The sequence below is a fragment of the Carcharodon carcharias genome, chromosome 14 (genome assembly GCF_017639515.1).
Source record: "Carcharodon carcharias isolate sCarCar2 chromosome 14, sCarCar2.pri, whole genome shotgun sequence".
Classification (NCBI taxonomy): Eukaryota; Metazoa; Chordata; class Chondrichthyes; order Lamniformes; family Lamnidae; genus Carcharodon; species Carcharodon carcharias.
This window is the reverse complement of record NC_054480.1, coordinates 100,984,817-100,998,543: the sequence shown is the minus strand read 5'-3', so window position 1 is coordinate 100,998,543 and position 13,727 is coordinate 100,984,817. Positions and strand designations below refer to the sequence as shown.

At 47.7% G+C, this 13,727-nt stretch overlaps 1 protein-coding gene across 3 annotated transcripts in view; it reads left to right on the top strand.

Moving 5' to 3' along the window:
• palm1a (paralemmin 1a) overlaps positions 1–13,727 on the top strand; it is a 515,885-nt gene that overhangs the window by 483,307 nt on the left and 18,851 nt on the right. For all 3 annotated transcript variants that reach the window (XM_041204285.1, XM_041204287.1, XM_041204284.1), the window contains one exon: positions 10,686–10,776. In XM_041204285.1, the coding sequence (XP_041060219.1) occupies positions 10,686–10,776 (91 nt within the window). The remainder of the gene's footprint in view (positions 1–10,685; positions 10,777–13,727) is intronic.

Below are 13,727 nucleotides of genomic sequence, written 5' to 3'. Positions count from 1 at the left end.
GGTGCCATAGGAGGGGGGGGGTTGAGGAGTAGGGGGTGATGGAGGAGTGGACCAGGGTGTCCCGGAGGGAGCGATCCCTATGGAATGCCGATAGGGGGGGTGAAGGGAAGATGTGTTTGGTGGTGGCATCATGCTGGAGTTGGCGGAAATGGTGGAGGATGATCCTTTGAATGCGGAGGCTGGTGGGGTGATAAGTGAGGACAAGGGGGACCCTATCATGTTTCTGGGAGGGAGGAGAAGGCGTGAGGGCGGATGCGCGGGAGATGGGCTGGACACGGTTGAGGGCCCTGTCAACGACCGTGGGTGGAAAACCTCGGTTAAGCAAGAAGGAGGACTTGTCAGAGGAACTGTTTTTGAAGGTAGCATCATCGGAACAGATGCGACAGAGGCGAAGGAACTGAGAGAATGGGATGGAGTCCTTACAGGAAGCGGGGTGTGAGGAGCTGTAGTCGAGATAGCTGTGGGAGTCGGTGGGTTTGTAATGGATATTGGTGGACAGTCTATCACCAGAGATTGAGACAGAGAGGTCAAGGAAGGGAAGGGAAGTGTCAGAGATGGACCACGTGAAAATGATGGAGGGGTGGAGATTGGAAGCAAAATTAATAAATTTTTCCAAGTCCCGACGAGAGCATGAAGCGGCACCGAAGTAATCATCGATGTACCGGAGAAAGAGTTGTGGAAGGGGGCCAGAGTAGGACTGGAACAAGGAATGTTCCACATACCCCATAAAGAGTCAGGCATAGCTGGGGCCCATGCGGGTACCCATAGCCACACCTTTTATTTGGAGGAAGTGAGAGGAGTTGAAGGAGAAATTGTTCAGCATGAAAACAAGTTCAGCCAGACGGAGGAGAGTAGTGGTGGATGGGGATTGTTCGGGCCTCTGTTCGAGGAAGAAGCTAAGGGCCCTCAGACCATCCTGGTAGGGGATGGAGGTGTAGAGGGATTGGACGTCCATGGTGAAGAGGAAGCGGTTAGGGCCAGGGAACTGGAAATTGTTGATGTGACGTAAGGTGTCAGAGGAATCACGGATGTAGGTGGGAAGGGACTGGACAAGGGGAGAGAGAAGGGAGTCAAGATAATGAGAAATGAGTTCTGTGGGGCAGGAGCAAGCTGAGACGATCGGTCTACCGGGGCAGTTCTGTTTGTGGATTTTGGGTAGGAGATAGAAGCGGGCCGTCCGAGGTTGGGTGACTATCAGGTTGGAAGCTGTGGGAGGGAGATCCCCAGAGGAGATGAGGTCAGTGACAGTCCTGGAAACAATGGCTTGATGTTCAGTGGTGGCGTCATGGTCCAGGGAGAGGTAGGAGGAAGTGTCTGTGAGTTAACGCTCAGCCTCCGCGAGGTAGAGGTCAGTGCGCCAGACAACAACAGCACCACTCTTGTCAGTGGGTTTGATGACAATGTCAGGGTTGGACCTGAGAGAATGGAGTGCAGTAAGTTCAGAGAGAGACAGGTTAGAATGGGTGAGAGGAGCAGAGAAATTGAGACGACTAATGTCGCGCCGACAGTTCTCAATGAAAAGATCAAGAGAAGGTAAGAATCCAGAGGGAGGGGTCCAGGTGGAGGGAGAATATTGGAGATGGGTAAAAGGATCCGTTGAACTGGGAGAGGACTCCTGCCCAAAGAAGTGAGCCCGGAGACGAAGACGGCGGAAGAAGAGTTCAGCATCATGCCGAGCCCGAAATTCAATGAGGTGAGGGCGTAAGGGTATGAAACTAAGTCCTTTGCTGAGCACTGAACATTCAGCATCGGAGAGGGGAAGGTCAGGGGGTATAGTGAATACACGGCTGGGGTTGGGATTGGAAGATGGGGTGGGGACGGAGGGACAGGCTGGGGTGGAGGGTCCTAGATGGGTGTTGGTGTCGATGAGTTGTTGGAGCTTGCGTTCCTTAGCACTTGAGAGAAAGAGAAAAAGTTTCTTGTTGAGGCGTCGGATGAGCCGAAGGATAAAATGAAACTGGGGGCACGCGCAGCTTTGAAAAAGGGTACGGCAGTGCTGCTGGAGGGAGAGGTCGAGTGTGTTCATATGGCGGCGCATGGCACTGAGTGTGGATCTCAGAATGTGACAGGAACAGCAGTCCGAGAAACGTTTTATGTCCCGGAGATACCTGTAATCCTGGGTGGGTTTGAAACATGAGGGGTGGAATTTCAGTTGAAATCCATGTGGAGTAAGTCGGAGATGGAGACAGTCACTGAGAAAGGAGATGTGGCTGTGAAAGCGGGTTTTAGTAAACACCTTGTCAAACACCAGGAGGGAAATGGAAAGCAAGCAAGGTGAGCAGGGCAAAAGAGAGATACGGAAATCTTGTCGCAGAGAGGAACAGAACATCTTCAAGGAGGTAGGCATTTCTTGAAGAGCAGTGGCAGTCAATTAAACACAGAGATAAAAACAAAAAAACTGCGGATGCTGGAAATCCAAAACAAAAACAAAAACAGAATTACCTGGAAAAACTCAGCAGGTCTGGCAACATCGGCGGAGAAGAAAAGAGTTGACGTTTCGAGTCCTCATGACCCTTCGACAGAACTTGAGTTCGAGTCCAAGAAAGAGTTGAAATATAAGCTGGTTTAAGGTGTGTGTGTGGGGGGCGGAGAGAGAGAGAGGGAGGTGGAGTGGGGGTGTGGTTGTAGGGACAAACAAGCAGTGATAGAAGCAGATCATCAAAAGATGTCAACAACAATAATACAAAAGAACACATAGGTGTTAAAGTTAAAGTTGGTGATATTATCTAAACGAATGTGCTAATTAAGAATGGATGGTAGGGCACTCAAGGTATAGCTCTAGTGGGGATGGGGAGAGCATGAAAGATGTTAAAAAAAAATAAATAAATATTTTTTTTTTCTTTTTCTCTTTTTATAATGGAAATAGGTGGGAAAAGGAAAATCTATATAATTTATTGGAAAAAAAAAGAAAAGGAAGGGGGAAACAGAAAGGGGGTGGGGATGGGGGAGGGAGCTCACAACCTAAAGTTGTTGAATTCAATATTCAGTCCGGATGGCTGTAAAGTGCCTAGTCGGAAGATGAGGTGTTGTTCCTCCAGTTTGCGTTGGGCTTCACTGGAACAATGCAGCAAGCCAAGGACAGACATGTGGGCAAGAGAGCAGGGTGGAGTGTTAAAATGGCAAGCGACAGAGAGGTTTGGGTCATTTTTGTGGACAGACCGCAGGTGTTCTGCAAAGCGGTCGCCCAGTTTACGTTTGGTCTCTCCAATGTAGAGGAGACCACATTGGGAGCAACGAACGCAGTAGACTAAGTTGGGGGAAATGCAAGTGAAATGCTGCTTCACTTGAAAGGAGTGTTTGGGTCCTTGGACGGTGAGGAGAGAGGAAGTGAAGGGGCAGGTATTGCATCTTTTGTGTGGGCATGGGGTGGTGCCATAGGAGGGGGGGGGTTGAGGAGTAGGGGGTGATGGAGGAGTGGACCAGGGTGTCCCGGAGGGAGCGATCCCTATGGAATGCCGATAGGGGGGGGTGAAGGGAAGATGTGTTTGGTGGTGGCATCATGCTGGAGTTGGCGGAAATGGTGGAGGATGATCCTTTGAATGCAGAGGCTGGTGGGGTGATAAGCGAGGACAAGGGGGAGCCTATCATGTTTCTGGGAGGGAGGAGAAGGCGTGAGGGCGGATGCGCGGGAGATGGGCTGGACACGGTTGAGGGCCCTGTCAACGACCGTGGGTGGAAAACCTCGGTTAAGGAAGAAGGAGGACTTGTCAGAGGAACTGTTTTTGAAGGTAGCATCATCGGAACAGATGCGACGGAGGCGAAGGAACTGAGAGAATGGGATGGAGTCCTTAAAGGAAGCGGGGTGTGAGGAGCTGTAGTCGAGATAGCTGTGGGAGTCGGTGGGTTTGTAATGGATATTGGTGGACAGTCTATCACCAGAGATTGAGACAGAGAGGTCAAGGAAGGGAAGGGAAGTGTCAGAGATGGACCACGTGAAAATGATGGAGGGGTGGAGATTGGAAGCAAAATTAATAAATTTTTCCAAGTCCCGACGAGAGCATGAAGCGGCACCGAAGTAATCATCGATGTACCGGAGAAAGAGTTGTGGAAGGGGGCCAGAGTAGGACTGGAACAAGGAATGTTCCACATACCCCATAAAGAGACAGGTATAGCTGGGGCCCATGCGGGTACCCATAGCCACACCTTTTATTTGGAGGAAGTGAGAGGAGTTGAAGGAGAAATTGTTCAGCGTGAGAACAAGTTCAGCCAGACGGAGGAGAGTAGTGGTGGATGGGGATTGTTCGGGCCTCTGTTCAAGGAAGAAGCTAAGGGCCCTCAGACCATCCTGGTGGGGGATGGAGGTGTAGAGGGATTGGACGTCCATGGTGAAGAGGAAGCGGTTGGAGCCAGGGAACTGGAAATTGTTGATGTGACGTAAGGTGTCAGAGGAATCACGGATGTAGGTGGGAAGGGACTGGACAAGGGGAGAGAGAAGGGAGTCAAGATAATGAGAAATGAGTTCTGTGGGGCAGGAGCAAGCTGAGACGATCGGTCTACCGGGGCAGTTCTGTTTGTGGATTTTGAGTAGGAGATAGAAGCGGGCCGTCTGAGGTTGGGTGACTATCAGGTTGGAAGCTGTGGGAGGGAGATCCCCAGAGGAGATGAGGTCAGTGACAGTCCTGGAAACAATGGCTTGATGTTCAGTGGTGGGGTCATGGTCCAGGGAGAGGTAGGAGGAAGTGTCTGCGAGTTAACGCTCAGCCTCCGCGAGGTAGAGGTCAGTGCGCCAGACAACAACAGCACCACCCTTGTCAGCGGATTTGATGACAATGTCAGGGTTGGACCTGAGAGAATGGAGTGCAGTAAGTTCAGAGAGAAACAGGTTAGAATGGGTGAGAGGAGCAGAGAAATTGAGACGATTAATGTCGCGCCGACAGTTCTCAATGAAAAGATCAAGAGAAGGTAAGAATCCAGAGGGAGGGGTCCAGGTGGAGGGAGAATATTGGAGATGGGTAAAAGGATCCGTTGAACTGGGAGAGGACTCCTGCCCAAAGAAGTGAGCCCGGAGACGAAGACGGCGGAAGAAGAGTTCAGCATCATGCCGAGCCCGAAATTCATTGAGGTGAGGGCGTAAGGGTATGAAACTAAGTCCTTTGCTGAGCACTGAACATTCAGCATCGGAGAGGGGAAGGTCAGGGGGTATAGTGAATACACGGCTGGCGTTGGGATTGGAAGATGGGGTGGGGACGGAGGGACAGGCTGGGGTGGAGGGTCCTAGATGGGTGTTGGTGTCGATGAGTTGTTGGAGCTTGCGTTCCTTAGCACTTGAGAGAAAGAGAAAAAGTTTCTTGTTGAGGCGTCAGATGAGCCGAAGGATAAAATGAAACTGGGGGCACGCGCAGCTTTGAAAAAGGGTACGGCAGTGCTGCTGGAGGGAGAGGTCGAGTGTGTTCATATGGCGGCGCATGGCACTGAGTGTGGATCTCAGAATGTGACGGGAACAGCAGTCCGAGAAACGTTTTATGTCCCGGAGATACCTGTAATCCTGGGTGGGTTTGAAACATGAGGGGTGGAATTTCAGTTGAAATCCACGTGGAGTAAGTCGGAGATGGAGACAGTCACTGAGAAAGGAGATGTGGCTGTGAAAGCGGGTTTTAGTAAACACCTTGTCAAACACCAGGAGGGAAATGGAAAGCAAGGAAGGTGAGCAGGGCAAAAGAGAGATACGGAAATCTTGTCGCAGAGAGGAACAGAAATTCTTCAAGGAGGTAGGCATTTATTGAAGAGCAGTGGCAGTCAATTAAACACAGAGATAAAAACAAAAAAACTGCGGATGCTGGAAATCCAAAACAAAAACAAAAACAGAATTACCTGGAAAAACTCAGCAGGTCTGGCAGCATCGGCGGAGAAGAAAAGAGTTGACGTTTCGAGTCCTCATGACCCTTCGACAGAACTTGAGTTCGAGTCCAAGAAAGAGTTGAAATATAAGCTGGTTTAAGGTGTGTGTGTGGGGGGCGGAGAGAGAGAGAGAGAGGTGGAGTGGGGGTGTGGTTGTAGGGACAAACAAGCAGTGATAGAAGCAGATCATCAAAAGATGTCAACAACAATAATACAAAAGAACACATAGGTGTTAAAGTTAAAGTTGGTGATATTATCTAAACGAATGTGCTAATTAAGAATGGATGGTAGGGCACTCAAGGTATAGCTCTGGTGGGGGTGGGGAGAGCATGAAAGATGTTAAAAAAAAATAAATAAATAAATATTTTTTTTTCTTTTTCTCTTTTTATAATGGAAATAGGTGGGAAAAGGAAAATCTATATAATTTATTGGAAAAAAAAAGAAAAGGAAGGGGGAAACAGAAAGGGGGTGGGGATGGGGGAGGGAACTCACGACCTAAAGTTGTTGAATTCAATATTCAGTCCGGATGGCTGTAAAGTGCCTAGTCGGAAGATGAGGTGTTGTTCCTCCAGTTTGTGTTGGGCTTCACTGGAACAATGCAGCAAGCCAAGGACAGACATGTGGGCAAGAGAGCAGGGTGGAGTGTTAAAATGGCAAGCGACAGGGAGGTTTGGGTCATTTTTGCGGACAGACCGCAGGTGCTCTGCAAAGCGGTCGCCCAGTTTACGTTTGGTCTCTCCAATGTAGAGGAGACCACATTGGGAGCAACGAACGCAGTAGACTAAGTTGGGGGAAATGCAAGTGAAATGCTGCTTCACTTGAAAGGAGTGTTTGGGTCCTTGGACGGTGAGGAGAGAGGAAGTGAAGGGGCAGGTATTGCATCTTTTGTGTGGGCATGGGGTGGTGCCATAGGAGGGGGGGTTGAGGAGTAGGGGGTGATGGAGGAGTGGACCAGGGTGTCCCGGAGGGAGCGATCCCTACGGAATGCCGATAGGGGGGGTGAAGGGAAGATGTGTTTGGTGGTGGCATCATGCTGGAGTTGGCGGAAATGGCGGAGGATGATCCTTTGAATGCGGAGGCTGGTGGGGTGATAAGTGAGGACAAGGGGGACCCTATCATGTTTCTGGGAGGGAGGAGAAGGCGTGAGGGCGGATGCGCGGGAGATGGGCCGGACACGGTTGAGGGCCCTGTCAACGACCGTGGATGGAAAACCTCGGTTAAGGAAGAAGGAGGACATGTCAGAGGAACTGTTTTTGAAGGTAGCATCATCGGAACAGATGCGACGAAGGCGAAGGAACTGAGAGAATGGGATGGAGTCCTTACTGGAAGCGGGGTGTGAGGAGCTGTAGTCGAGATAGCTGTGGGAGTCGGTGGGTTTGTAATGGATATTGGTGGACAGTCTATCACCAGAAATTGAGGCAGAGAGGTCAAGGAAGGGAAGGGAAGTGTCAGAGATGGACCACGTGAAAATGATGGAGGGGTGGAGATTGGAAGCAAAATTAATAAATTTTTCCAAGTCCCGACGAGGGCATGAAGCGGCACCGAAGTAATCATCGATGTACCGGAGAAAGAGTTGTGGAAGGGGGCCAGACTTACACTTAACACTTAACTAAGTGTGCTTGTGTCATGATTTCAAGTCAAAAGCCTTCTGGATTACTTGAGAAGAAAATAACCTGTTGGTAGATCCACGGTATGGTGAGGGGATTATTTAACCCCACACTGGCTCTGGGAGCAATGTGGATGGCAAGACCTGAATAAGTGCCCAATGATGTTAGTGAGAGGCCAAAGCCAAATTCAGCATCGGGCCTTGTTCAAGTGCCCTTTCGGAATTCAGATTCAGCCTCTTGGTTGGAGCCTGATGACTCCTGCTTTGCTGCTACATATATCCACCATACAGGTTGGTCCTGGGAGGGTGGGGGATGGAGCAGAGGGTATGCAAGGTGCGGAGACCTGCAGCAAGCTGCAGTTCCTTTGTGGCACTATAAGAAGCTTCTCCTGGCCCCACACTAATGTAACTTCTAAAATGTGGTGCGACCATTTCTTTGAGTGACCTCCAACTGTCCCTTTAAGTCTTCCTGGTTCAGCCATTCAAGGCCCTGTACTGGTGGAGCATACAAGGCACAAGCTCCATTCGTTTCTAACCACATTTTGCACCAGGTTCTATGACTAATGTTAGCACACCAATTTGCATGTGCTAGGTGTAAAATATCTGTTTCAGACAGGCACCATGGATACCTAGAAGTTTTCTGATTCTAACATCATGACTGGACCCCTTGCAGGGCAAATCAGCAACCATCTGATGTCCAAAAACTGGTAAATATCAGTTAAATTTCTCCATCATAAAACTTTACAGCAAAGTGGGAATTCTCTCACCTCTGAGGCATTAAATCCTAGGATTAAATAGGATATACAGTACAGAAACAAGCCATTTGGCCTAACCAGCCCATGCTGGTGTTTCTCATCTATACCTACCATCATAAGCCTCCATTTCTTCCCTCATGAGCTTGTTGTGACGATGTGACTTATGCACGAGTGATATCAATCTATAATTTCACCAACTTATCAAACTGTTTAAAAAGGACTTTTTAAAAACTGGAAAAGACACTGATTTAGCTGGTTGCCAGGAGTCACCTGACATCTGGTATTGCAAGTTGACCAGCTTCTGGAAAGTTCCAATGTGAATTACAATTCAGACAACCTCATGGAATTTCACACCTATGATGTCAAGAGCTACTTCAAAAGGATTTACTGAAACATGTACCAGACCTAACATTTACATTTCTATCAGACTATCTCCCCAGGGGAGACAGAAGGTGTGCTGGAACAGTAGTTATATGAAAGATGTTTTCCTATCGCATCAAGATGGATATTGACTCATTCAGGGGGTTAATGGCTGGGTCATTACAAAATCTAATCATTCCCAGCATGAAACAAAAGCAACCATCGATTCAGACATCAGACAAACAAATCCCTTCTAAAATAATTATGGGGAGAGAGAGGCCATGTGACTGAAGTAACCATTTTGAAATCTTTTTAACACAGCACAAATGCTGCTAAAGAAAAAACTGATCAGTAGTCCGGAAAAGCTGCCAGTGAAAGCTTCTCTTCAGTGAAGAGGAGCAGCTCTATTCTCTCCTCTCCCAAGTTAAGGCTCTACCACTATTAAAGTTAAAGAATCCAGCATAGTGATAGAGAAATTGTCATTAAAAAGAACCTCAGGCGCAAAAATCATTGAATTTTTGGAAAAGACGGATTACGTTTCAAATAGAAATTTTCTCCAGCAACTGCAGTTTTACACGGGTTTTAACTCCACTCCTGGAACTTCAAGATCATCATGAAAAAGTTTTGCCACAGCCAAGGACTCACAAACACTCTTTTTTGTGATCTTTCAGCATTGAACTTTAATTTGGCTAAGAAAGCAACTACCTAGAGCATAACTTGTAAATTTTGTGTGTGTGTGTGTGTGTGTGTGTGTGTTGCAAAGGAGACCTGGGTTTACGTTTTTAAATATTTTTATGTGGGTTTGAACTCAATAGAAATAAACCCCTTTTTTTTAAACTCAAGAAAGCCTGCCAGGCTAGTTTCTTTGCCATCAGCACATAAATAATTAAGCACAGACAGTTAGTCAATACCTTCATCCTTCTAAATTCATTTTAAAAAACCTGTTACGGTCAGACTTGGAGTGGTGTGATAGGGGAGTCATTTGTACCCCTCCTCACATGGTCATAACAAGTTTAGGTCCCATTCTGGAGACCTAGGCACAAAATCTAGATTGACACTAACATGCAGTCCTGAAGGAGTGCTGCACTGGCAGAGGTCATTAAATCAGCCTTCCCTTTCACGGTGATGTAAATATCCAAGAAAGAGCACTGGAATTATCCTAGTCAATATATTTTCCTCAATAATAATACATTTAATTGGCTGTGAACTCACTACTGTTTGTGGGATCTTGCTGTGTGAAAATTGGCAGCTGCGTTTCCTGCATTACAGCAGTGACTACACTTCAAAAAAGTACTTCACTGACAGTGCAACACTTTGGGACATCAATAGGATGTGAAAATCGCTATATAAATGTGAGCTTTTTTCTATATGCACAGTCAATAGGCTGCATTTTGCGGAGATGACTTAGGTCCCACTGCTGGGGTGAAAAGAAGGGGCCAAATCTGTTAGGTGGGCACCGGGACCCGGGGCCACATTTTGCCGGCACGCAGTGGAACAGCATCCTACCCCCAAGAACTGCCAGATAATCAGAGGGCCAGCAGCTCAGCAGCCTCAAATGCGGCACCAGGAGAAGTGGCCACTGCTGGGGCTGCACCTGCAGGACAAGGATACGTCAACGTCTGTGTGCCCTCACAGTCAGGTAAGTAGGGGGTCTTGGGGCACCGTGGCTAGCCAAGCAAGTCCTGCAAGGCAGAAGTTTGAGGGTCACTGAGGACAGGTGATGCCATTGCTGCATGAGCAGCCAATGCCATTGGGGTCCTCACACAAACAGCAATGTGACAAATGACCAATTAAATGTTCCACTGTTTATTGAGGGATGAGTATTTCACAGGCTGTTTGTGTGAGGTGAGTGAGCAGTCTTATTGCATTTTGTTTTGAAAGTGTAGATAAAAAGAGAGAAAAATACAATCAGCTGGCATTAAGCCTGTTAGCATGAGAATGAAAACATTAAAAGGTGATCCAATTAGTGAAGGCAGAAGTCATTCTGTCTTCAATTCATCAAACCAGCTAAACAGGTAACCCACAGCGACAGGAGCCCTGCAATGTGCCTGCGACTTAATTGCTTTGCTTCTAGGATATTGATGTACATTAATCTCTGGTATTGAATGTACACTCATCTCTTTCAGGCTTGAGAGGGAGCTTGAATCACTTGAAAACGGGGACGTTGCCATCTCTAAAGAAAACAGCATTGAGGAGAAGCTGAAAGATGAGGAGAAGGTGTGTACAAAGGGGAAGAGTCAGCAATGGGAGAGGGTGTATATATTTCTGTAGTGAATGCTGCATTCATCAGAGTGATTGATATGAAATGGAGCATTACTTTTCTCGACTTAAAATTAATGTTGCCAGTTTAGGTTGGGAATGCTGAGCTCAGGATTGGGTTCATTGGTGATGCAACCCCATGTCAAATAGCTCACCAACACTTGGGCCTGGGCTTCCTGCCAACTCTCCACTTCTCTATGTGAAATGGGTGACTGAGAAGAGCAAATTAAGAAGTCCGAACCTACTGGAACCGAACCTTTCACCTTAACAATCATTTGGGTGGAGGTTACTTTCTGCATTGATACTCCCATATTCCTGGTGAGCAGGGCATCACATGACACATGGAAAGCCAGGCTCGCTAGGTGACGGTGAGTGCCCTGAGGTAGTGAATAGGTCACTATAATATGAGTTTAAGTGCCAATTCTTAAAGATTTTCTCTTATTTTCAAACTATTGCCACTTACATTCTCATGAGTCTTTGCTGTTATAAAAAATGCTTTCCCCCAAGTGCAATTATATGGCGCCAGTAGGCTTTCTGATGGGAATTTTCGAGTCTGACATGCATGAATAATGAGGAGGATCCACTGAGGGATGCCAGACTGGGTGATAAACACATGGTGCCAACCTGCAGGGACCCATATACTGAAACAGAGATTGAAGTACCCCACTTCATGGCAATTAAAGTGTTTAGAAGTTATTTTTCCCAAAGGAACTTGCAACAACAGACACAATGGCACCACTGCAGTATGCAAGCACCCAACCAGTCGTATTGTTGGATGTTTCCTCAGAACTGAGCAGGATGGATTTACCTTCCATTTTCCTCACCACCATATTTGCCTCCACAACCCCCAACCTACCCACTCACTTTCCTAATTCTGAACAGGAGTATGACACACAAGCTCTATAGTATTTCCATTTCAGCTCTAGCTCCAGTGCAAGAGGTGGGAAAGCAAGATGGAGGTGAAGGATTCTCAGCCCTGTGATAGCATGTCAGGTATCAGGAGGTTGGCAGCCCGAAGGTTCTGAATGGACATTAATGATATGGACTGGTTGCAGGGTGTGGGGGCATAAAGTTGTGAAAAGTCTCTACCTGGCAGTCCTTCCCTCTGGGATCCCCGGTCTACAGATCCTCCAATAAAATCAGCTCCACGGACAGGCCTTAGTGTGCCAGTGGGTCCCATATTGCTCACACTGGAGACTGGAACAAGGGACTGGGACACACCCTCCAACCCCATACTTCCATTAGGCCACAACCTATCAAGTTTATAATGCCCACCTCTCTCGCTGCCCACCCATCTCCCCTCACATCCCCCCTTCCCCTTCGAACTCAGGAGAGCCCCAGCATTCTATCAATGATGTGAGGGGTATAGACCTGGTGACCTAAGAGTCCACCACTTTTTCCTCACCTTTGACCCTAGGGCTGAGAGTTCCACAGGGGCCAATGGTTAGAAACGTCATCTGTAGCATCTCACGTATAGAATGGCACACAAAAAAGAGGCATTCCGAGCTGATGAATAGTCACTATTGCCCATTTCACAGCCCCTATCAGGATGTCACCAATCACCTTATGGAGACGAGGTCCCATTGAGGAGACCCTCCATTGTATTATGTGACACTACCATCATGCTAAATGGAATAGATTTTGAATAAATCTAGCAACATAAAACTGGGAATCCATGAGGCGCTGTGGGCCATCAGCAGCAGCAGAATCGTACTCAACCACAATCTGTAATCTCCTCAGCATATCCCCCACTCTACCATTACTATCAAGCCAGGGGATCAACCCTGGTTCAATGAAGAGTGCAGGAGGGCATGCAAGGAGCAGCACCAGGCATACCTAAAAATGAGTGTCTACCTAGTGAAGCGACAACACAGGACTACTTGAGTACCAAAAAGCATAAGCAGCATGCAACGGACTGAGCTAAGCGATTCCACACCAACAGATCAGATCTAAGCTCTGCAGTCCTGTCACATCCAGTCATGAATGGTGGTAGACAATTAAATAACTCCCTGGAGGAGGAAGTTCCAGAAATATCCCCATCCTCAGTGATGGGGGAGCCCAGCACATCAGTGCAAAAGATAAGGCTGATGCATTTGCAAACATCTTCAGGCAGAAGTGCCAAGTGGATGATCCATCTCGGCCTCCTCCAGAGATCCCCAGTATCGTATCTGCCAGTCTTCACCCAATTCAATTCATTTCACATGATATCAAGAAATGGCTGAAGGCACTGGATACTGCAAAGGCTATGGGCTCTGACAATATTCCAGCAATAGTGCTGAAGACTTGTGCTCCAGAACTTGCTGTGCTCCTAGCTAAGATGTTCCAGTACAACTACATCACTGGCACCAATCCAACAATGTAGAAAATTATCAAAGTATGTCCTGTCCACAAAAAGCAGAACAAATCCAATCTGGACAATTACCATCCCATCAGTCTACTCTCAATCATCAGTAAAGTGATTGAAGGTGCCATCAACAGTGCTTTCAAGTGGCTCTTGTTTAGCAATAACCTGCTCACTGAAGCTCAGTTTGGGTTCTGCCAGGGCCACTCAACTCCTGACCTCATTACAGCCTTGCTTCAAGCACAGACAAAAGAGCTGAACTCCAGAAGTGAGGTGAGAGTGACTGCCCTTGACATCAAGGCAGGATTTGACTGAATGTAGCATCAAGGAGCTCTAGCAAAACTGGAGTCAGTGGTAAGCTGGGGTAAAACTCTCCACTGGTTAGAGTCATACCTACCATGAAGAATATGGTTGTGGCTGTTGGAGACCAATCATCTCAGTCCCAGGACATCACTCCAGGAGTTCCTCAGGGCAGTGTCCTCAGCCCAGCCATCTTCAACTGCTTCATCAATGACCGTCCTTGCATCATAAGGTCAGAAGTGGGCATGTTCGCTGATGATTGCACAAT